General features: G+C 41.1%; 1 protein-coding gene across 1 annotated transcript; it reads right to left on the reverse strand.

The window, feature by feature from the left end:
• Window positions 1–5,105: 5,105 nt before the first annotated feature.
• On the reverse strand, window positions 5,106–22,919 carry LOC116787155 (solute carrier organic anion transporter family member 1C1-like). The gene is made up of 13 exons (XM_032688513.1): window positions 22,832–22,919; window positions 21,887–22,019; window positions 21,361–21,482; window positions 19,810–19,956; window positions 18,860–18,958; window positions 17,788–18,033; window positions 16,755–16,919; window positions 14,861–15,056; window positions 13,669–13,834; window positions 13,041–13,222; window positions 8,434–8,498; window positions 7,167–7,284; window positions 5,106–6,132 (listed from the first exon to the last, which is right to left on the reverse strand). Exons 2-13 carry the CDS (start codon window positions 21,934–21,936, stop codon window positions 5,910–5,912), a joined length of 1,779 nt encoding a protein of 592 aa, XP_032544404.1. The 5' UTR covers window positions 21,937–22,019; window positions 22,832–22,919; the 3' UTR covers window positions 5,106–5,909.
• Between the last annotated feature and the right edge of the window lie 1,423 nt (window positions 22,920–24,342).

Below are 24,342 nucleotides of genomic sequence, written 5' to 3' on the forward strand. Positions count from 1 at the left end.
CTCTTTTTTCATCCAAGGCCCCCCTCCATATGACTTACACTGGCAGGCAAAAAGTGGATTATCATAGCAAAAATCTCCCTAATAAGAACATTGACATATCACTAATTTCTGATTACTCCCGAGATTAAAGACAATCCTTACAAAAGCCTCAGTAAATCACCTTTACCACAGGAGCTGGTTGCAGACTCCTCCAGGCAGAGGGTGGCAGCAGATTCCCACCAGGAGAAGTGGCTGCCAAGGCCCCAGTTTGCAGGGGTGAGCCAGGAGTAGCAGGGAGCAGCCGGCCAGGCAGAGGCCAACTGCAGTGGGCAGCTTTGATTAGAGCCCTTCTTATTCTTAATCCCTAAATACAGAAAATCAATGTGTTTCGAAATTTAACTCTTCGTTAACAAACTAAGTAAAAGGGATGGTGTGTGACTGAGCAAATGTTAAGCTACTACAGGAACCCTGAGAAGGTGAAAAACCTTTACAATACTGGGAAAGGCTTCTTGGTGCTCCTGTCTCAGTGTGTCTGGTTTCAGTCTGATGCTGTAGAGCTAACAGGAAAGAAAAGCATTCTGAGAGGCCGATTTGTTGTCACCATTGTAGCTACTGTCCGGGACTTGATCCTTCCAGTGCTGAGTGGAGCTTTTGTCTTTCATAAGAATTCAATAATTTTGTGATTAATTTGCATCATGCACCTATCTGGGGAAAAGCAGACCAGGATGAGCTGTTTTAATGATAGTTCTTATTTTTCTACTTGAAACACAAAGGGTTGGTATTAATGCTGATTGCACAGTTTCTCCTTGCATTCAGTCTTAATCAGCAGTTGGGATTGGAGTCGTTATTATAGATGCAGAATTAAAGTGTAAGTCATTGTCAGTGTGAGTGCTTTAGACCTTTGTAGGGCTAATCCAAATGTGTGCAGGATCATAGCATGACAGAAACAAAAAACATTCACCCCTCAGGTGAAATGCCAGGGCAAACCCCCCATTACCTTCACATGGTCTGGAATATTACCTGAGATAACAGAACTGAAAAAATTGTTATGATTCACATAATTAAATACCTGGCACTATATACAACACCACTCCACTGAGCTGTTCATCTGCCTTGTTAAACCAGAGCAGATCTTTTACAAGAATGGTTAAGTCTTGATTTAAAGACCACACATGACAGGAAAATCTATCAGATGTCAGAAACATGCTGAAGACCTGTTGTTCTAATGAAAAAAATGTATCTTGTTTCTAACAGAGTTTTATCCTGTTGGATTTCCTGGCACTGGAATATAGTTTACCTTTGTGTGCAGAGTTAAATAAGCTGACTACATAACACTATCACAGGGGTTTTTTCTAGACCAGTTCCCATTTTTCAGCACCTTGTTTTAGAAGGATCAACAAGAGGGTTCTGATACCACCGTGTACAACAACAACCTTTCAAAATTACTATGCCCGACAGCCCCGACAGCCCGACAGCTTCCTGACCTGGTCACCATCCAGCTGTGAGAATGTGTTCCACTTGCTCTCCATTAAATCCTTTCCTTATTTACTCTCTTCAAAATTCAATGAACTGTATTAATTTGGGATGAGCTGTTGGTTAACTAACCTCCTGATACTAACCACATGTTGGTTAAGTAAGGTCCTTTTAATGAGTACTTTAAATCACCATTAAAGGGTCCCACATTTAAACTGCTTTCATAATTTTTACAGCAACTATGAACTTTCTTTTTTCTAGAGATTGATTAGCACTGGATGAAGAAATGCCTTAGGTAGCACTTGCTTAGTGATGCTCCAGGTTACAAAAAGAGACAACCAGGCTGGATCAGACCTATGCAACAGCCTTAGGGCTACATTACTAATGATTATCAATGGTGTTTATCTATTTGCAAATACTTTTAAAAAACCCTGTGACTTAGCTACTTGCAAGCCTATGTATGGTACCCTTCACAACTTTTGTAACTGAGTTCTGGTAACTTGTTTTTCTTTCAATGTTATGCACAATTAAGCTGCATCAACAGTCAAACAAGCCAAAGCAATACTGTCAATGTTTTCTCTCAGATTATACCAATTGCTGTTATTTAAAAAATTACAATAGTTTTCTCGTATCTTCATCAGTCTTACTCATTATTTTGAGCACTTCAAAGAGGCAGTCTATCATTATTCAGCCTGTGCATCCTTTTTCATACATTCACACCCTTTGCTCCCTGTTTTTTTGCTAATTCCCTCAGATTAGAGGATCATATGTAGCAATGTCATAGTGGCACAAGGATAGGGTCGCTGCTCCACTCTCTGTGACCCGAAAATACTTCACCCTATACTGATGCCTCTTTCCCCTCACATGCTGGGAAGGCATGAGCTATAGATAAATCATCCTTTTGCCTCCTTTATTTCTTAGAAGTTCTTGATGATTCCCTCCTGACACGATTAGAAATGATGTGCCCATAAGTAAGACATACCATGTCACTGGAGAGTTGCATTTTTTGCCAGGAGGTAGAGGAGGAAATGTGCATTGGCTCATGAGCCCCAGGCCTGGTTGCACATCCCATCATATGACACGGCCCTTGCCTTCTCCTGTTCCACAAGCCCATCAGGTTCCTTGCTATAATATACCATTTTTTACATGGCATACAGTCCAGGGGTACTTCTCAACAAGGTTGTGAGTCCCACTCTGGCCTCAAAGGCTGACATCAAAGATTGAGTAATCACCTCAGCCATTTCTTTTAACAATTTCACCTTCGAAAACGAAAAGCGTTTGCTTTTTTAGTCTCATAATTGTGGTTTAATATCTCTAATTCTAGAAATACAAGATCTAAATTTGTTGATCTTTTTTGAGACAGCACCTGTTGCAGACATAGTTAATGATGAAAAATTCTGATAGGAAGATCCTAACAGATCCAAATGCCTTAATGTTGAGACTATTCCTTCATGTATTATAGCAAATCCAGAATATGTATCTCTAGTCACACACTCCTCCATGCATCCACTTTACTACTTGAGGTACTAAAATAAAGTAGCAGAGTGGAAAGTATTCTGAAATGGGAATGACATATATCTGTCATTGCTGAATACTGGCAGGAAAAAAGTGGTCGTTTTCAAACCATAATGAAAATAAGACTTACTGAAACGAATTCTTGTATAGTATTACTATGTGTAAAAAAATGGGATATGACAGGAAAACCCATGCTTTAAAAGAATTATTTACTAAATCCAGGCATATATAAGCATGGGTGATAACCCAAGAAGTTGATTTTTTTTTCCCTTTTTTTTTTTTTCCTGAACTAGGGTAGGATATGCTTATTTCTTTAAAATTCTTTGTCTGTTGTGGTTTAGCCCCAGACAACAACTAAGTACCACACAGCTACTCATTCACCCTGTCCCCCACAGTAGCATGGAGACAAGAACTGAAAAATAAAGTAAAACTCGTGGATTAAGAAGAGTTTAATAACTGAAATAAAATATAATCATAATAGAATAATAATAATTGCAATGAAAAGGAAGACAACCAAAAGAGAGAGAAATAAAACCCAAGAAAGAGAACTAATGCACAATGTAGTTGCTGACTGATGCCCAGTCAGTGATCAGCAGTGATCAGCTCCTCCTGGCCAGTTCCCCCCAAGTTTATATACTGGAAACGACATTCTAGGTTGGGGAATATCCCTTTGGCTAGTTTAGGTCAGCTATCCTGGCCATGCTTCCTCCCAGATTCTTGTGCAGCTTCCCACTGGCAGAGCATGGGAAACTGGAAAGTCCTTGACTTACGGTAAATACAACTTAGCAACAACTAAAACATCACTGTGTTATCAACATCATTCTCATACTAAATCCAAAACACAGCACTGTACCAGCTACTAAGGAGAGAATTTTCTCTATCCCAGGTGAAACCAGTGGATTTTCCTGGCACATGCAGAACTCCTGGCTTTGCAGAACAGCAAAGCTTCAGCATTGCTGAACAGCAGTGTCCCTGTCTGAAAACCTGCCAGGACTGATTCAAAAATCAGGAATCATCCCCATTTATCTGACACATATACAACATCAAGCATTGAGTGAAATGCAGATATCCCTCCTTTTTTATCCTGGTTTGTACTTAAGTTGGGTTCCTCCTTTCTGTCACAGGATCTGACAGCTCATTGCTGTGAGCAGTGCCCTCCCAAGGAGGCAGTGGAAAGCTCCAAGCATCACTCCTGCTCCTGGATGCTGATGTAGTTCGATATTTTTTGCTGTTTTGATGATGATGTAGTATGAATGAGACCTGAGACTGGAATGCAGTTTTCTGTGATTCACCCTAGCAGCAATTCTCCACTTAGTCCCATATTCATAAACCTTAAAATTATTTTAATTATGTTTTTTTAGTTCAATATCCAGCTATACAAGGCAAAGTGAACAGCCGCAGCTCTCCAGCACCCCATTGCCTGTAGCCTCTGTCACTCCCCTGGGGGGAAGAATTGCTGGGACAGGAGACTAGGTCTCCCATATATCAGGCCACTTCCTAAACAATCACCTGTGTGGCAAATGATGGGTCACATTGGTCCTTCCTCTGACAACTGCATTTTCTCAAGGGATGGGTTTAAAGCCTTACCTTCTGCAGATTTTTGGTGCTTAAGCACCATTCTCCTTCTTGGTGTTCCTGTTGAACAGATCAGGTAGTTCTTAATGGCATAGTGTAAACAATTAGCATCTATAAAGGCCAGTAAATCCCATTCTTACACGTGTCCCTCCCCATGCATCCCACAGGAGAGGCTCCACATCTGACTGTGACCTGCACACCCAGCTCAGCAGCAGGGACCTACAGTCACTGCTGAGTGATGTGATATGGGTTTGTTTTGCCAATATCATGGTGAAGGGTGAAGCCTGTTCTCTAAAATCCTGAAAAGATATCACAGCAGTGCTGTAACTATCTTTTTCAGTGCATGCTTTCTTGAGATTTTGTTTGGCATTAAACAGCTCTCCAGAACCCCAATATATTTAAAACCAAATATTGACAGACTACAAAAATGATATGTAAAGGGATACTATAATACATATCTTAGTTTCACCTAGAAAATACAACAAATTAAAAGGAAAAACCCCAAGTCACCTGGTCTTTTAATTAATTTTATTTTTCCCAAGCTCTCCGGTCATAGATTTTTAAAAAATAAATCATACGTATCTTTTATCATGGTGTTATTACATTGAATAAAGTGCATGGAATTATTTAGTACACTGAGTACTAGCAAGTAGCAAGAAACTGCTGGAAAACTAAAAAAGTTCTATTTTATTCCAGTTTCCTTTGGTCAATACTCTTGTGGTCTCTTTGCCTGCAACGACAGCTTTTATTGCTGTTACTGTTGTATTATAACAGAGTTACTTGAAAAAGGATCCCTAACCACAACATTTGGTGTCCTAAGTCTTATGGGTCGAATTCATGAGATGCCCAGAGCCTGTAGCTGATTTCACCTTCCAGCAAACCACCTTCCTCCTACCCCGTGCCTCACTGTTTGCAGGGGCGGGCTACGTGCCAAAGACCCCTCCACCTTCCAGGCTGCCAAGTCAGGTTTTGTGCACCAGCTCCTCTTGGGCTGGCTCCACGGCAGAGAGAGCTGCATGGCAGCCTCTGCACTACCCCTCACACACAGAAGGGCAGCAGCAGCTGTTGCAGCTTGATGAGGAGGGAGGGAGATGAGGAGCAGCCGTAAAAACGGTTTCTTGGTGAGGGAGGAAGCTGCTCCTCCCCAGCTGTAAGTACTCCCCTCACTCGGCAGAAAAATTGGTGAGCAGTGTATTCAGAGCTGTACATGTGCTAAAAATGGTTGTCTTTTCTTTTTGTATTTACAGTGAAAATTACACGAAGCTGAACATTTTCAGGGTGGATACTAAGATACTGCTTCACTGATGATGAATTTTTGCCTGGAACACCACTCACTGGGTAAAATCACGGTGGAGATCTCAGTCTTCCTAAAGTCTAGTCTCCTTTTCTGGCCAGTAAGTTGACTGAATTAAACAGTCACTATTGACAAAATTGTCTTTTCTGCTCTTTGTCCCACAGGTGCCTCTCTCCCCGTTGGCCGAGAGGGTCTCATCTGGTGGAGAAGACCTTTTCCGGAGAACCCAAAGGACAGCAACACTGAAGAAAATGGACACCGTGCCCAACACCAAAGTCAGCCCCAGGTACACATACCTGAGAGAGAAATGATTGATCAGAGCCTGTTTCAAAGGCAACATTTGACTAGAAGTCATCAAGAACACATTCATAGTCTCGTGTGGTAAGGCTGAGTAAGAACACTCTTCTATCAAGGGGAATGACCCTGGAGAGGGGAGTTTCTCAGCTCCACCAGGTCAGGTGGGTGTGGTCTGTGGCCAAGAAAGCATCTCAGGCATTGTCTGATATCCTCCACCCCAATGTGCTTCAGTAAGAATAGCACTAAAATTTTTAGGGCAATTCCTCTATTTTATGCTTGCCTCATAAAAAGTACCAGTGATATCAAAACTATTTGATGGCATTTTTTCTTTACAGGCATAATGACAGCAACAACAACAGCAGCAACAACAACATCATTACGTTTTATCAGCAAAAAGAGTCCCAACTGAGCTTTTGTTCTTTCCTTCACATTTTCAAAACATTTTTTCCTGGGGGTGGGGGGAAAGCACAACGTGTTCTCCCATTTTCCTCTTACCCTTGTTATTCCATTCTTCCTTTCTGGTGACACCTTTCATGAATGCATTTCAGATAATTATTGTCCTCTAGCAATAAATTGATAAAGACAACACTGCACTTAAGGCCCTAGGTAAGACAACCATGTTTTGTAGTACCTTTCCCTTCCATTTTGTGGTCCAGCTCCAACACTGAGAAACAATGAGTTTTAATAACCCTTCTACTTATTTACACATTACCACAGCAGTCGTTGAAAAATGGGGGAAGCTTTAGCATAAAACTGAGGTTTCAATAGAACCTCAGTATTTTTAAGTAAACAATTAAGTGACAAATATTTCCAGCTGATACTGAAACAAAATGATCCCCCCTCCCCCTAAAAGAAGATTAAATCAAAAGAGAATGCTGAAACCTGAACGTTATTGTTAATATTGTTAGTCAGAGTCTTTCTCTCAGTTTCAAATCTTTCACTCAAATTTTCTAACAGGAATTCTTCTGCCAGTGCCAGGTACAGATGTACTTAAAGGGCACAAGTTAAAGAACAGATGGAGAAGAGCTGTTACCTGAGTGCACTGGAGTCATAGAGTCTGCACGCTCCTCTTCCCCCACATCTTTTGCTGCCCCATTTCAGGCAAGTGGTATCTATGGCTACTCCAAAATACACTGGGGCTGGAATTCCCGCTGGGTGTATTTAACAAATAAATAGAGGCAAGAAAGTTACTTTCCAGGGTGATCAGTTCCGATCTAGAGACATGTTCGTGTAGAACATTAAATCACACATCAGAACAGCAGTGACACTTCCAGGCTGTTTGCTGGTTTGAGGAGACGTGCCTCGTGCTGCCCAGGCACACACCGCCCTTTCCTCCCTGTGGGAAGCCAGGGAAGCATAACAGAACATCAAAAAGCCCGTGGAAGCCAGCGGAAGGAGGGCTGGCCATGATTTGGTTTCCTCACCCTGCGGGACACCTCTGGAGAAAAAAAAAAAGGAGATAGTTCTCCTTTCTTAGGAGCAGTGGAGCCTTTTCAGCTTGGGTTTAGGGGGTGTCCTGTGTGTGGGTTGGAGGGGGTGAGAAGGGAGAGAGACAGCGAGGCTGGGAGCCTGTAGTGGGGTTACAAGTATCCTACAAGTATCCTGAGATACTGCTTTTTTCATGTGCTAGTGGGATATCCTGGACTCTGTGCCACCTGGGGAGCCACCCATGATTGCTGGAGAAGAAAGTAAGCCAGAAGGGAAAAATCTTGGCCTGCAAGGGTGTGAGAAAGCAGCCAACAGTGTTGATCTGCTCTATTTAAGTAGGTGACTTGCTATTATTTTTTTTTTCTGTGAAGACAGAGAGGATTTTAGAATCTCCAGTTCACTGGCATCTCACGGTACCCTTGATTTCAGTGACAACTTAGAGGTGACTCTACCACAAGGCTGCAGTGAAACCTGCCCCCAGGCACACCTGTACTCAGACTAATTCCCTTATAAACTAATGAAAATATGCCTGAAAAACAGTCACACATTCTCAGCCATAGAGGTTCTATTATGCTTGTTGCTGAGTAAGGAGAGATAAGATGTAATTTTTATATTAGCTTCACAGTCTGAAGGAACACTTGTCATCTCTATGGATACTAGCCATGTATATTTTAATTATACCTAAGACACAGTTATATGATTTAGGAAGCTATTTCATTTTTTCAACCCTTTTCCTATTTTTTTTTTTAATTCATATGATACTTACTTCTCATGGTTAGACATGGTTCTTTCCAACAATCAGAGCTTAATTCTAAGATAAATGATTAATAAGGAGGGTATTAAAACAGACTCAAGAGTTCAAATCGACTTACCAAGTACTCTTATTGCCAGGGTATAGATACCAAGTGCAAATGATTTCAAGTGGGGTTTAATGCATCTAAAAATAATAATAATAAAAAAGATGTTACGTACAAATAAAGAAGCAAGTGTGGATAATTTGAACAAAAATAGAAAGCAAGAGAAAGGAAAGAAATGTGACTTTTTCCTCCTTAATGTCACTGACTAACCAAATTACAGAAATACGTAAAAAATGTGATAAAATCAGAAGAGAATCTAGGAATTCTGAACGTCTATATTCAATATCACATTTTAAGATAGTTGTGGATTTTCAGATGATATCAGCACTTACGACTTACCCACATAGGACAAGAAAATTGATTGTGAAATCATGTATCCATTGGATAGCCTTATTCAGCTAGATAATCTCTGAATTTCAGGATCATGATCCAGTCTAGTACAAGGTATTTAGGCATTCACTTTTCATTGCACTGTATCTAGGATCAGAATCACACCTCCTGCAAAGGTAAATCCTCCAAGCTGTTCTCTGACTTTTCTGAGCTTTCAGGGGAGTCTAACACACACATCAATCCTTCTGGCTCCTGATCAGCCCTGCTCCAGCCTTCAATTATCACGCTAGCCCATTGAGGAAGACAGGGGTGGTGGGCAGGAGAACAGCTGCCTTTCACAACCATTCTATGAGCGGTGTGTGTAGGGACCCACTCAAATTCGTAGGACTCACCTGCTGCTCCCTCACCAGCTGTCAAGTGTGCTGTTTTCCCCAGCAGGTACCAGATTGCCACTTACATCCAGCACAAATCTGAGTACACGCGTGGCTTTTAACGAGTAGTCTCAGTTACATAATTAAAAGGGGACATGTTTGATATGTGGGGTAACATATGTGTGTCAATATAGTAACTGATAACATTCCCTGTTGTCACAGTCATTATCTTCATTAGAAAACAGAAAAAAGAATTGGGCGGAAATTCAGTTGTCACTATGGATGAATGCAGCACTCTGGAGGTCCAGTCTGTGTGCTCTGAACTAGGATGGGCTCAGCTTCTGCAGAAATTAATGTAATTTGGAATATATTTAAAAAAAAATAATAAAGACATCACAGAACTAGCTCTTTTGCTCCCCACCAATGATTTTTTTAAACTTCCCAATGTAGATGCCAGAACATCATTAAGAACCCATATTGTAACTGATATTTGGGTCATCTTCCTCTGATTTACTGAAAACAGAAAGGACATGAAGGACATTTAAGGAAGAAGGCAGCCTGGAGAAGAGATGACTGAGAGGAGATCTGATGGATACACTCATCTGAAGGGCAGGTTTCAAGAGGATGTGGTCAGAATCTTTTCAGTGGTGCCTGGTGACAGGACAAAGGACAATGGGCACAAACTGAAACACAGGGAGTTCCATCTGAGTGTGAGGAAAAACTACTGTGAGGGTGACAAAGCACTGGAACAGGCTGCCCAGACAGACTGTGGAGTCTCCTCTGGGCAGATTCAAAACCTGCCTGGACACCAGCCTGTGCAACCTGCTCTATGTGACTCTGCCTTGGCAGGATGGTTGGACTAGGTGATCTCCAGAGGTCCTTACCAGCCCCAGTCATTCTGTTGCTCTGTGAAAAGAACACCCAAGTATCACAGTAAAAAAAAAAAAAAATAATCTTGTGCAGCTCATTTTATAATGTCAACACTTTATTCTCTAATGCCCTGGTCATGAATTATCACACAGTCTGTTGCATTGTGGCTTATACAAGCACTGCCATCTATGTAGGCATGACTGTAATATGATTTTAAGCTGTAAGAACAGTGACTTGCTCTCCTATCAGACACACCTTACATGAGCAAGCCTCAGTCTGGAGTCCTAAACAAATCCAAGGGCATAGAAAGGAAAATTGGAAAATAAAACCAATAACTGGATATTTATTATGTATTCCATAGGACTTATGTCCTGCAGAAAAAATCTTCACTTTCAGATAAAAAAAAAGAAATTGTTTGAGCATTTGTATTGTGTTTGTGCGGAAACAGGAGTTCTTTGTGATCCTGAGTGATAGCCAGAGCTCTCAGGGAGATCTGAGACTTCCTTTTCACTGCCTGATCACCTGCTATTAATAGCTGGTGCTTGAACAACAGGTATCTGAACTACAGGTTGTTTTTCTACAAAACTTTAGGGCTTTCCCAAGTTCCTTGGTGATTGCAATTAGGCTAATACCACTAAAAAGACATTTCAGCAAATGACTCAGTCACTAGCTGTAAGCATATTTCAATGGCTCCAGCCATGTAAACCCTTAAAGAAAATTAAAGGGATTGAGTTGTGTTGGTGCTCTGTGGCAGGTGCAATGATATCTGCCCATCAGAAAACATCAGATTGCTTAAGTACTGGAATCTTAACAGAGCTGACTGAATATTGAATAATTTTAAAAACAGATCATTGGAAAAATTATCTTAATGAAGTCTGCAACTTGACCTTGGGACTCTTTGTTTTCAAAGAAAATTTATTTTCCTTCTGGTAACAGAAGCACACTTTCAATTCAGCCAGATTTTCAGGAAACGTCAGTCAGTGATGGATTACAGAAAAGAGAAAAGTAAGCATGAGCTTAAAGTGGAATTGTGCCCACAGGTCATTTGCAGTGCAGAAAAAAAAAAAAAAAACAAAGCCAAAAGGAAAAAAAAGGATTGAACTTACTGAAACACCTTTTATTTAGCTGCACATCAGAGGTGGATGCCCTCAGACCAGCAGGAAAACATATTACTTCTCAATTTCAGTTAAATGTCTCTCAAAATAAAATGATTTTCAATAGCAATAAAAGATTTGGAGCCAAACCAATAGAACTGTCTTGCTGATTTCATATGTAAAGTGTTTCAGTATTGTAATTGAAAACCTTTCTAAGCTTTTCTAAATAAATCCATTAAGCAATAAGATTCCCAAGAGAAAGCTCTTAGGGCTGAGAAGTGATGGCAGCTCTGTGATTTAAACTTGTAGGTGTTCATTTATGAACATCTTCTCCCAAACACTTAATTTTTTACACAGTGGAGACAAGAGGAAAAGCAGGAGGTTGAGCATGGCTACAACGGTTTTGAGGCCCTGAGTGGTACAATATCTGTACACCTTTCACTCTGTGTCTTATGGATAGGAAGGAGACATCATGTAGAGGGAAAGGGAAAGGAAACTGCGTCTCTGCATAGCCCTATGCCCATATTTATTCAGTGTGTCAGAAGCAACCACAGAGAGAAATCTGGCATAAATCCTGAAGGCTTTGCTGCAAGCTCTCAACTCATGAATCGTCCTCATCTTGGCGCATGGACAGTTCAGTGGTGCATAAGCTTCAGTAAAAATTGTCCAAAATGGATTATAATATGATTGTTCTTGGAGTGAGGCCTTGGGGAGAGAGAGATCAGTGGTAACCCTGCAAGGTCCGTGAGGAAAGCTGTGCGGCTTCTGTGGTCTAAAGCTCACACCTCACTGGCAGTGTTTGTCTAGGGCAGTGGAGAAGGATCCTCACCCCAACCATTTCTGAAAGTCTCTGTGAGAATATTGATTCTGGTTCAAGGATTGTGATGGAACCATAGCTGAAGTCACATTCTTTATCCAGTTTTTTTCCATATAGCCTGTATTGAGCCAGTTCTAGCACTGGCTTTGTCCGCGTGATATAAAGGCACCAACAATGAGACAGAGCCTGTTCCGGAAAATTTCATTCAGAAACAAAGAGAATTTTGGGGTAAGAAAGCACAATTATAACACTAAAGATTAGTTAGCCTGGGTTTACTGTTGTTTTGTTTGAGAAGTAGAATGTGCCCATCTGGAAATAATTTGGAAAAAGGAACTGAGTAAGAAAGCTTTCCAAAACAGAGTGGAGCTGCACTTGGAATCCAAAAATTGCAAAATGTTGACAAAAATCCAGACTAAGTCCTGGTACTATTACATGCCTTTTGCAATTTCTAAAATTAGTTTCAAAGCTTACACTCGGTGATGGACAAATAGTCCCGGCAGTTAAATATGTATTGGAACAATCCCTTAGGAAAAGCATTTAATAAATCTGCAATTATCAGAACAGAAAAAAAAAATCTCTTTCTAAATCAATCTTTGTTTTGAAGAGAAAAAATCTGGAACAGAACAATCATATGGGATAATAAAATGGGCTAGAGGAGAAGAGTCGAGGGTATATAGAGGGTTTGGGTTAGAACACCTCCATGTAGTTGTGCATCAGTATCCATAGGAATTGAGGAAAGCTGGCTGCTCATATACATACATGTGCACACACTGACATGTACAGAGCTAATTTCCATTTGCAGGGAGGTCATAAAACACCATTCTAGTAATGTAAAAGGCATTAACGGAAGGGGATTTGGGTATAAACTATAACTAGGCCTCTTATGTCATCTTTGAAATCAGGAAGATATTGCTGGTAAAGATTATCATAAACACATTGTTGCATTGATGGTAAAAAACTCGTTGCAAAATTTTGAGGATGCCTCTCCATAGTAAAAAAAAAAAAAATATTTTAAAAGCCACCTTGCACAGCTGAAAACATTTCACAATACTAGGAATACTAGGAGGGGAGGGAGACCCAGTCACATATGTCAAAACACCTTGAAAACATTTGGCAATGCTGGCAGGAATTACTTCTTACCTTAGAAGCAGGATGTATCCGGGTGTGCCACCTACTGACAAAGTGTATGAAGTGATAACCGATATTACTAGAAAATACAGAAACATTTTTGGACACTCATTTCCTTTTTGACACGGTCCCAGCACAGCTGAGGAGCTTTGTGAAGATTCAAAGGTTCCCACACAGCTGCAGTTAAAAAATACCTAGAAGAGAGCAGGTGAAAATGTGTGATAACTTAAATGGTGGAGAAGTGGATGTTCAGGAATTGCACATCATGCTTTTCTGGGTAGCTGAAGGTTTAAACCCAAAGTGGGAATGTTTTGCAAAAGGAAAAGGTTTATTTATTGAAGGATAAAATTATAAACTATCTGCTGTTGATGAATGTATTTATTACATTTTTTTCTAAGAGTCTTGGTAGCCAACAGCTAAATAAAACCCCCTGCAAAACATTCTCTGCTTGTGATTTCTGCCGGAAAGAAAACTCGAGAAAGTTTTAAATGTGGGTGGCAGATTGCTAAAAATCCCCGAGGAGTTTAGGGCTGAAGAGGACGTGCCTTAGTAAATTTTAATCCACTTACTCTGACAGACCTGGTTGTATTTGGAAAAAATACCACATCACATCACACATGGAAACAAAAGACTGCCTTACGGTGTTTTTCCCGCTGCCGTTGGATGCCCGGCAGCCGGCGAGACAGGCAGAAATGTAGGTGACTCCATTTTCTCCACAGATGGGGTCCCAGTCGTTCTTGGAACACGAGCAGCCGGAATTGCACTCTGAAAACACGGCTTGCTCGTAATCAGTCGTCTGTTTGGTTCTGAGGAAAAAGAGAAATTGCAAAGACGTCTTCTAGCAGATGCGGAAGAAATCATTATCAAATCACGGGCTGTGCTCTCTGGCAGGTGCTCCTGGCCAGACCTCCCCTCTGTAGTCCATTAAAGGTTGTCCCTTCGCATCCGTGCAGCACTGTAAATTATTATTTCTGTTATCCAAATGTCTTAGCAATATCACACCATCTACTGTGAGATGGTAGCTACTTTATTAAGGGTGGCAGCTAATGATTTCTATTCGTGAATTTGCTTATATTTTCTAAGATTTTAGTTATCTGAGGCTTGATGCAGTTTTAACGAAACTGGACAAATGGCAAAGAGGGGATTGAGCTCCTCATGGGAAATGGTCTCTGCAGAAGTTAGTGAGGAGCTTATCAGATTGGGATTCATACAGACTGAGGGTCCAATACCTTGCAATCTACCAACTTCAGTCACCTGCTGCTAAAGACACCAGTGGAGCAGCTCCTGGAGCAGCTGTGCAGTCAGTGCTGGAAACTCCTACCAAAAAGTGAGCTTTACAGAGTAATAGAATGGGCAAAAGTGACCCAAAAGTGACCCTTAGGTATACCTGATGGTTAACATCATGGCTTACTCATGGTTAATCCAGGAATTCTAAAGTTTTGGCTTCAAAGGCTATTAAACAACATTTGTTTTTCAGCACACAGAAGCAAGGAACAGTTAATGGAATCCCCGCTACTGAACTCCTCACGTTTCCAGAAATCACTAGGATCAAAGGATGTGTCCATGGAAATAACAATTACAGAGTAATTAGAAAAATAATCTGCACTTGTGACATGAACCTCTCTGGTTTATGCCACGATCATGGAAGTGTTCTGACACAACGTGCTCTGGAATAGATGGAGTGGTTTCCACCGCTTTGAATCAAATTTCTGGGAAGCATACTTGGGTCCATCACTCTCTTTTCAAAAATATATATACTTTGTGGGATAAAATGAGGGAGGAGTTTGGTTTGCAATAGCACTTGGTGCCACAGGATGCCCTTCCCAGCATACCCATGGTACGACACAGTCAGTCCGGCCACTTCCGAGTTCTCACAGCCCATCGCAAACAGTGAGAGGAGCAAAAGGTAACCAAAGAAAGATGATCCCAGGGAAAGTTTTGCGGCCCCTAAAACACCGATTCTGAATTTTTTCATGACGAGTCCTCCAGAGAATATGCCAAAGGCCACAGCAGGAATGTTGATAAGACCTGAAATCGGACAGAAAAATCCATATTAATGAAAACCCCAGCTCAATGGACTGACTAACTAACTTCCCAACAAAAAAACCAGCTGCAGCAATAATATGAAGGAACAAAACATAAAAGGTCTTCAGTCAGGGCATTTTATTTTGTCCAGACTTGAATTGATCCTTGGACTGTTACCAAGGTGCTGGAATTGCTTTTAAAAATTGCTCCCAGGGACATGCTTCATTGATAGTTCTTTGACAGAGATAAAGAATTGGATAAAGTTTAGCTAACTATCCTCCAATTTCTTAATTTCTTAATCTAAGTAGTTTTCTCCACTATTAGTTGGTCAGTGGAAGGATCTGCTCTTTCCTAGAGGACTAATTTAATTTTACCTACAGTGTTATGAAATCTGGAGCAACACTTGCTTTTTCTCTCTCTCTCTCTCTCCTTTTTTTTTTTTTTTAATGCTTCAAATTGCTCTGGCAATTTTGAAATCTATCAGAGAGATTGTGATAGAATTTGTCAAAAAAAAATAGAAAAAGAGAGAGGGAAAGTGAAATAAACACTGTAAGTTCTAGTCAGCCCTCAGCAAGGGGGGATTTGAAGAGAAGTGAAAAGAAGGAAGAAAAACTACCTTATTACAGGGATAGCCACTCAGTCAGGATGCTTCCCTAGCCAAGTCATTGCATGCTTTCTGTTGGATGTATTCCTTATGCTCAGTGAGATCAAACTGTTCTTAATCCCCACTCAGTTTGCACATACCTGAAAGCTTAGCTCCAAAAAAAATCTTTAAATACAATTGGAAGTGCTCTACTGAATGTAGGGATTGTTTTCTGGGCTTTCTCTGGCCATCAACTATACTTCAAGATTTCTCCTTGCTTTGAGGAACTTCGTGCCAGGAAATTCCAGCTTCTATCTTTAAGGAATTAGCACATAGCACAATGGATCAATACAGCTTTTCTGCATATATATACCTCTGTTGCTGTGCAACTAATGCTGCCCTGAAACAAGGCAGTTCCCTCTGTATTGGGTAGATGTAAACCTCTTTGCTCTTTTAATGCTGTTGAATCCCTGGACTTTAGGAAGGGAACTCAAGCCTATGTGCAGGTTCAGCAACTGGGCATTTGAGTTCATGATCCTGAAGTCATCTACAAAAATGGCCACCATGGTACCCAAAGGCAGAAGCAGCATCTCTCTTTCTTGTAATGTAGAGAAGATTTTGGAATATGACTTGCCTTCCTTTTATTTAACCCCAGCCTCTTCAGAAAGTAAGAAATCACTGGCAATATGACATTACTTTATGGTTAATCCTTTAGCACTCACTGACATGATCTTTATTTTGTTGAAATAAATGGGATGCCAGCAAGGAAATAGATCTGTTTGATGACAAATTTACATAAAATATTTTAAAATTAATTCTCTTCTCAATTACTTTCTTGTACTGTACATATATAGTTTTTTTAAATTTCCAGTTAAATGAGAATTAAGATATCAAATAATGTGAACTTTCACAGAAACTCTTGCATAGATAAACTCAGAGCTAACTAGTGCTAAGGAAGAAATGAAAGAACTTACCTCCTATAAGCTACTACTTAAAGTCAGACAAGAAAGGAGAAGAAATAAACATATCCTAAAAAACCACAATTTTCCCTATGTGAATGTACATGCCACTCCTAAAATGTCCGTTTTAAAGGTATCAAGAAGCAGATATAGCATTACCTATAACAAAGTTAGTTTTTGAAGATGTTTGCCCGTACTGCTGTTCAATATACTTTGGTTTATATGTCACCATGCCAATCAAAGAATTGAACTGAATGATACTTGCACACAAATACAGAATGTAAACTGGATTCCCAAAGAGGCACTTCAGTGATGGAAAGAAGTCTGCAAGACAAAACGGCAGAAATGACAAGCAGACCAGAGAGAGAATAACTGCTGTGAATAATGCTTTGTCATATGTTTGCACCTCCCAAAAAAAGGATTGCAGAACATTTCAGAAGGAATCCATGAAGTTCCATGATGCTCCTAAGAGCTCTCCCATTTCTGGATGGGGGAACAGTGGAGGAAAACACTAAGCATCAATATCCCAGAAGAGATAACTTGTTTTCTATTCCTTCTTTCGATCATAAACCAGGACTGATTTGGTTTCTATGTGTCCTCAACAGCCACAGCACCTTTCAGCTTAATTTGGGGCAGAGACTGCTCAGCACAGCTGACAGTAAGCCCAGACATATTGAGTTACAGATTCAAGTACTGAGGGAAAACGCTTTTGGCAAAGTAAGGTCAAGGAAATGCAATTGTGCAAACCAGCTCCTGCCTAAATCCAGACAGCCTCCAACAACACTGTAGTGAGTCTGTGCCCATCCTTATTCTGATCAGATATTGTATGTGTTTTTCTAATGAATGAACTTACAGAAAAAGGTTTAGCAAAAACCAAAAGCCTTTTTTGACCACTGCTTCTGCAACAGTCACTATCTGTGAATGAAAAATTTTTGCAGGGTTTCATGGTATTTGCTGGCCCACTAGCATAATTCTACAAATCCCAGATGAAGAAATCCCGCATGCAAGAGCAGGTCCAGGAAACAATGAAAAGACCCGTTATATGTCTGTTATTTAGGTAGAGAGTGACACCTGGGGGAAAAATCATAATTCTCAGCCCACTAAAATAGGGCCTCAGAAAGTATAAAAATTTAAAGTATAAAAGCCTTTGAGAGGAAAAACAACAATCAGGAAAGAAACTCCAGTGATTTGCCTTTTGCCATCTCAGCAATCTTCGTTTGTTGCTGATAAGGTTTGTGTTGGTCCTTGTTATCCTCGATGATGAACTTGGACTGCTCTGAAGAGGTGCTGGAGTCCTTCCTGCTCTGCGGTTTCGGGAGGTGCTTCGGCAGGAACCAGAAGGGGATGCCGGCCAGAACGCTGATCACACCGGCTATCAAATAACCCAGCCACCACGCTCCCACCCACTGCACGTCCTTGGGAGTTATTGTGATGCTGTCTGCAGAAAGCCAAAAGAGAAAAGAGACAAACAGATGCTTTTCGAGAGCACTGATAACAGGGAAGGTGGTTTTTCAGGGACTTTCTCTGCAGGAGTCTGTTCCCACCTCACCAGGTTTAGCTGTGCGTCTCTGAGGGTGTTACAAGAGTAGCTGTGGGGATGCAACGAAGACTTGCTGACTGCTGTGACACAGCAGCAGCCTGGCCCTGACACTGCTGTGCCGCTCACACATCCCCAGAGATGCTGCAAGGCCCGGGAGATGGGGCAGCCCAGGTGGCCACTCCCTTGCTCTGGGTCAGGCTGTTCTATACAAAAGCCCCAGGGAAAAACAGGGTGGAAAGTGTTTTCTCAGGCAGAAGGCAATCAGGAGACCTGGTGCCCACTGCCAAACTATGTTTCCAGGAAACAACAGGATACTAAAAAATGCACACACAGAAATCCTGAGCCTCAGTCCTGCCTCCTCCTGGCACCTGCTGTCTCCCCTGAGCCTCCTCCCCAGGGCATCTCTTGGAGGCACCCGCTGCAGACTTGCTGGGACTGAGGAAGAGTCAGGTCTTCTACTTCCTCCACAACCATCCTTTTTGCCAGCCTTTTCTACATGGACCACTCTATTCCTGTCATCCTTTTTATTTCATAATCACAGAATAGGCTGAGCTGGAAGGGACCCATGAGGATCATCGAACCTTGCACAGAACCATCCCCAAGAATCACACCATGTGCCTGTTCTACTCCTGTTAGCCCCTTATGCATAACCAGATAGTTCTTGGCTCAAGATAGGAATTTTGGAGCCTGACTGAATTTTTGAAACCCGAGTTTTCTGACTTACCCAGATCTACGAAGCCTATGTCAACGTAAAGTTTGGCACACAGGGATCCCAGAAGAAAGCCAAATATTGGCCCTATAATTGCCACTGTCTGTACACAGCCTGGAATAAAAAGCAGAGGACTGTTACACTCCAGAGTCAAAAAGAGCACCGGTTCTTCTGCTCCTAAAAGCAGAGTATGACATCTGTAAGTGCTAGAAACTCTTTAGCTGACTACATTAAAGTAACTGGAAAGCAAATGGCAATTATTTAACTGATCATTTTAGGCTGAGGTGGGAATAGGCTGAAAAATACCATTATTTTGGTATCCAATAATAATGTTTCCCTACACTCTTGGCCAAACTTTCTGAATACTGTGAATTTTCAAAATTCATCTGGGAAGACTGAATCTTTTACAGAGAGAAGCTGAGTTTTTGCCAGTTACCAGGCTGGAAACTTGTCAAGACAGGATGCTGACGGGGAAGGAATTTTTTGGTAATATTTCAGGTGAATGTGCAGAGGTCAGGCAATGAACACAAGAAAGTAGTGATACCAACTTTCTAAAGCCTCAGCACTATTGTTTATAATTCTGCTGGAATCTGGAGGCAATGTTTTGAGTGCCTGCTAAAATTCTATTTTAAGTGCTTGAAAGAGCATGTTTTTATCACTTTCCAGAGAACTGAATGTGCACAGAGGCTCAGCAGTCCACATCCAGAAGAATTAGGAAGATTAGGGGAACAGCAGGAACCTAAGGTCAAATTCTTTCATCAAATTAAGATAATGGAACTGCTGGTATAATTAAAGGGGAACTTGGTCCCTTGAGTGTACATGACTTAAATAAATTTTAATATTGGAAATTATGCAAACAAAACAATCAGGGCAAGTTAATTCAATAACACTCATTCCATTATTCGGAATAACTCAGTTTCCTCTGGGGGAAAATCCATTAGGAAAATAAGTAATATTTATTTTACCAATATATAAGGCAGCGTTCTCTTCTATGGCATAATCATCAATGTATGTAATTCCCAGAGGCTGGATAGGGGTTTCACCTATTCCACGCAAAAGATTTCCAAGTAAAACGTAGATCCACATGGAAGAGCCTGCTTCCTTTTCACATCCTGAATACACAACAAGAGAGACAACAATGATATGCTTTTCATAACAGTTTGACACTGAATGCACAGGTTTTCTAAAATACTTCTGAAGTGGGAAAAACAGAAGGAAAACTGGGAGGTGCGGGGACGGCAATTTTAACCCAATCAGCACGATATATTTTTAGCACGAACTGCCTCAAAGATATTAGGAGTTCATTGATTTTATAAATTTGTCGCCACATCCCATTTTAGAAAACTTTTTCACTTTTTTCTAACCAAAACCAGGATCCCCTGATGGAAACATTTGGGAAACATTGACGATAGTGAGCACTACCGGCCACATTTAATCCACAGGTGTGGGGATGCAAACATACACACATTTTGGGACATATAGAGGGTCTGATTTGACAGGCATAGGAGAGGAAAGTTCCTTCCCCACAAGGAACTCAATGCATCCAGCAGGGACACAGCTTTGTGGTGGGCAAAACAGGGTCAATGGGCAGGGAGAAAAACAAGAAGCCGGGTCTGCAGGCTGGGAGACCCAATGGCTCTTTCCAGCAGGCTGAGGATGTGAAGGCGCATTTCCACTACTGTGTCCAGCTCTGGGCCTCTCAGTTCAGGAAGGATATTGAGGTGCTGGAGGCAGGTCTAGAGAAGAGCAACAAGGCTGGTGAAGGGACTCGAGCACAAGTCCTATGAGGAGAGGCTGAGGGAGCTGGGGTTGTTCAGCCTGGAGAAGAGGAGGCTCAGGGGAGACCTCATCACTCTCTACAACTCCCTGACAGGAGGGGGGAGCCAGGTGGGGGTTGGTCTCTTCTCCACGCAACCAGCAGTAGGACAAGAGGGCATGGTCTTAAGATGTGTTAGGGGAGGTTTAGGCTGAATAGTAAGAAGAAATTCTTTACAGAGAGAGTAATCAGACACTGGAATGGGCTGCCCAGGGAAGTGGTGGATTCACCGTCCCCAGAGGTTTTTAAGATGAGACTGGATGTGGCATCAGTGCCATGGTCTGGTAACCACAGCGGTGTTGGATCAAGGGTTGGACTTGATGATCTCAGAGGTCTTTTCCAACCTGGTTGATTCTATGATTCTATGATTTCCCAGCAGAGGAAAAACCATGACTTTCCAAGGACCCCATGGGAGATTGGTGTTTCTGCAAAACACAGAGCTGCAGAAAGTTGCTGAAGGAGACAGTAAAGTTAGAGGAAAGGCTGCAGCCTGAAAAAAACTCTTAGGCAGTTATACATTTATTTTGAATAAACTTGCCTCAGCCAGTAGATCTGTCTTTTCTGTGGGAAATATTCATCTGATTTCCTTTCTTTTCCTTTTTTTTTTTTTGCATTCTAATTGAGTAGTGCATGAGACTTTTAGAGCCTTGTGATATATCTTAGGGTGCTTATCACAATATTTAACAGAGATCTCTCTCACCTTCATCTATTTTTGCTTGAGATTTTTCCAAGGATGTGAGTGGAGTTTGGCTTTTATCCTGCAGACATGGAGAGATGTTAACAGTCGAGTTGATGGTGGAAGGGAATCTTTCATAGCGATATCTGTTTAAAAAACAAAGTTGTATTTGCTTATAAGAACTGATAAGAAAAAGCAATCGGATCTGTTACTACCAGGTAGGCCTATAGCACTTAAGTGCAAATTTCATCCCGAGTTTAGTCATCACTTTTTCACTGATGCTTCAACAATTCCTAAGCCGTGTCAAAATGTGGCCAATCAAAATCACAGACTAATGAAACAACAAGCTGATTACAACTGAGAACAGCATATATGTTAAATTATTTGCTCCACAGGAATAAGTCCTTTCAGGAAAAATATCTGATTAAGTAACCACATCCACATATGCCTATTTCTATGAGGATCTTCATAATCAGTGCCTGAATATTTTAGTGAGCTGCCATTCAGTGTGCACAGCCTAGCTGTAAAATGCTGATCACTTTGCACTTACCGTCCCATGAAGAACTGGGGCATCGCAATTAGGAATGTTCCAGCTGACATAATTAAGCAGCCTGCTCCAATTATTCTTGGCCTGTGAAGCTTTGCTCCAAAGTAGCTTACAAGAATTATGATTAGGAGGTTCCCTTCGAGAGTACAAAAGGAAAACTGAGTTTTACTGCTTGTTGATAAGAGATCCCCTAAAATAACCACTCCTAGTATGTGGTATAGGCAGCGTTTTCGGGGAGAGAGGGCTGATGGTCTGGGGTTGCTGTTTCTCCCTCTTTCCAGGCATTCTACAGGAACCCAATGCCTTCTGTGATAAGAAAACCATAAACTTTTGGATAAACAGCTGGAAAAGAGGAGAAGGACTGTGTCAGCTGAAGAGAGCAAATCACCAAAAAAGCAGAAAAAGGGGGAATCAAACAGAGTTTTATATACTTAGGCTAAGATTTCATTCCCGTGAGTACCACACTCCAACGAGATAAATTCACTAATCTGAAATCATAAGAGACAATGTCTTGCTGGAAACTTTAGTACACAGGTAAGGAGATGGACTGGAAAATAAATGTAGATTACAGTTAGAGGTAATCTAACTGCTGCTTAATAAATTATAACAGGCAAACACTTGCAGGGGAGGTGGATTACTGACAAAAGCAGAGAGAAAGTATAAATCTGTGCAGGTAAATTCTCATTTAACAGTCAAAATTTCTGTTAGTAATTATTAGCCAGACGCTAAGCTTATCAAATCACAAAATAGTTAGGACTATGCCTAATTTCTTGTATTAGCAACCAACCTGATGCTGTCCAATGTAATCATATTGACAGTCCCACTGATTTTTTCTAGGGTAATCTTGCTCAGTTTTAATGGCTCAAGGAGATTTGTACAATCATTCTTCATAACAAATTGCATCATTCCTTTTTACTGAAAATAAAAATGGGTTTCTACAGCACGTACCAATTTCAAAACTTCCATCAATAACGCCAACCAAAGAGGAAGGGATATCAAATCTTCTTTCTATTTGTGTGATAGTACTTTTTAGATAACTTCCTGACAGCGCTTTAGCAAAATAAACAAAAGACAATGCACCAAGAAATATCTGTGAAAAAGAATTGAGAGTGATTAGAATAGGCAGTACAGAAGACTTTACTTTGTGAATTATTTTTAAGCAATTTTTACATTCCCACCTCTCCTTTTCCCAAATAACCGCATCAATATTTCTCCTAATTTTTTATTAAATGCTATATTGCTGGTTTGATCATTTCTTATGAGCAATATTGGTACAAACTGAACTTGCTATCAACCACTGCTAATTTCAGGTAGGTGCCAAAGGTGCTGCTGCGACAGACAGAGACACAGATCTCCCTCGTGGTGTTCTAAGGAGGGGGTATCTTACACAGTAAACCATGAGGGTAAATGTTAAGTGTGGCTTGGTGGGGAGGTGAGTTATCTGGGCATTTTAAACACAGGCTTTTGCAATGGTCTGGAATTGAGAGGCTCTGAGCTGTTCCCACTCAAGCCCAGGGTGATCAGGAGGAAGAAATCTTTGCTTTCTCTTACATGAGATGAACAGTGACCTACCATGCAGTTACCTTCTAGGCTCATCCTCTGCTCACCAAATATCTTGCAAGCTATAACACATATGTTTTCTTTTGAAAAAGAAAACATTTTGCTGGGAAGAACCTTCTCCCGTCCTTTAGTTTTTCAGAGACAGTTATTTTCGCTTAGTTAGCACTGTATCAGTTTTAGCCCATTGCTCTGGATCAGGAGCAAGCTTTGGGAATTAAACTCCCATCCCCTTCACCGTGCTTTGGTACACACTGCAAATGTGCAGGCTGAAACCCTTTCACACAAAATTAAACTGGAAGATGTGTTCCAGACAGGCATTACATTCACTTCAACAGTCAATGGCTCTTCAGTCTCTGGGACAAGATGAGGGCTGGTCTGAAGTATCTCCCCACTCTGAAATGCTATAGTGGGAGTGTAGGGTCTGTTCTGCTCCTGCAGAGCTATTGCCTTAATTTGCCTTACTGAATGCAGCCCTACTGAGTTTACGAGCTCCATGGATACTCACACATCATGCAGTTGGTCATAGAAATCACAACATTGCTTTCTACCTTCAGATAAGGGGTTTGTTGACTGAATATGAATATGGATGTTCTTCGGAAAAGGCATTAAAAAAAGAAACCCAAACCTTAACGAAGACATTAAAAGACACAGTAATGTTTTATAAGAATAGAGGTCTAGAGCCTTGGCCTGCTCCTTAATCCTCTCTGAGCAATCATGCTTCCAGTGAGTAGGTGCTCTGAAGTGATGTACTCACCTCCAGCACAAAACTCCTCACAACACCTCATTTGACAAGGCACAGTGGTAACAACACTGGTGCCACTGCTGAACACGAATTCTTGTGTTAAGATTCAAATGTATCTCTGTGTCTCCCTCAGCGAACTTTATCCAGTACTGGTTAT

This window comes from Chiroxiphia lanceolata, chromosome 5 (assembly GCF_009829145.1).
Source record: "Chiroxiphia lanceolata isolate bChiLan1 chromosome 5, bChiLan1.pri, whole genome shotgun sequence".
Lineage (NCBI taxonomy): Eukaryota > Metazoa > Chordata > Aves > Passeriformes > Pipridae > Chiroxiphia > Chiroxiphia lanceolata.

What these genes read in the sequence shown, in the direction of transcription:
- LOC116787155 (XM_032688513.1), bottom strand. Translation starts at nt 21,936, where the DNA reads ATGTCAGCTGGAACATTCCTAATTGCGATGCCCCAGTTCTTCATGGGA. An exon ending in TCAAGCAAAAATAGATGAAG is followed by an intron (nt 19,957 to 21,360) that starts GTGAGAGAGATC and finishes TTGTGTATTCAG; the next exon opens with GATGTGAAAAGGAAGCAGGC. An exon ending in AAAAACTAACTTTGTTATAG is followed by an intron (nt 15,057 to 16,754) that starts GTAATGCTATAT and finishes GTCCGATTTCAG; the next exon opens with GTCTTATCAACATTCCTGCT.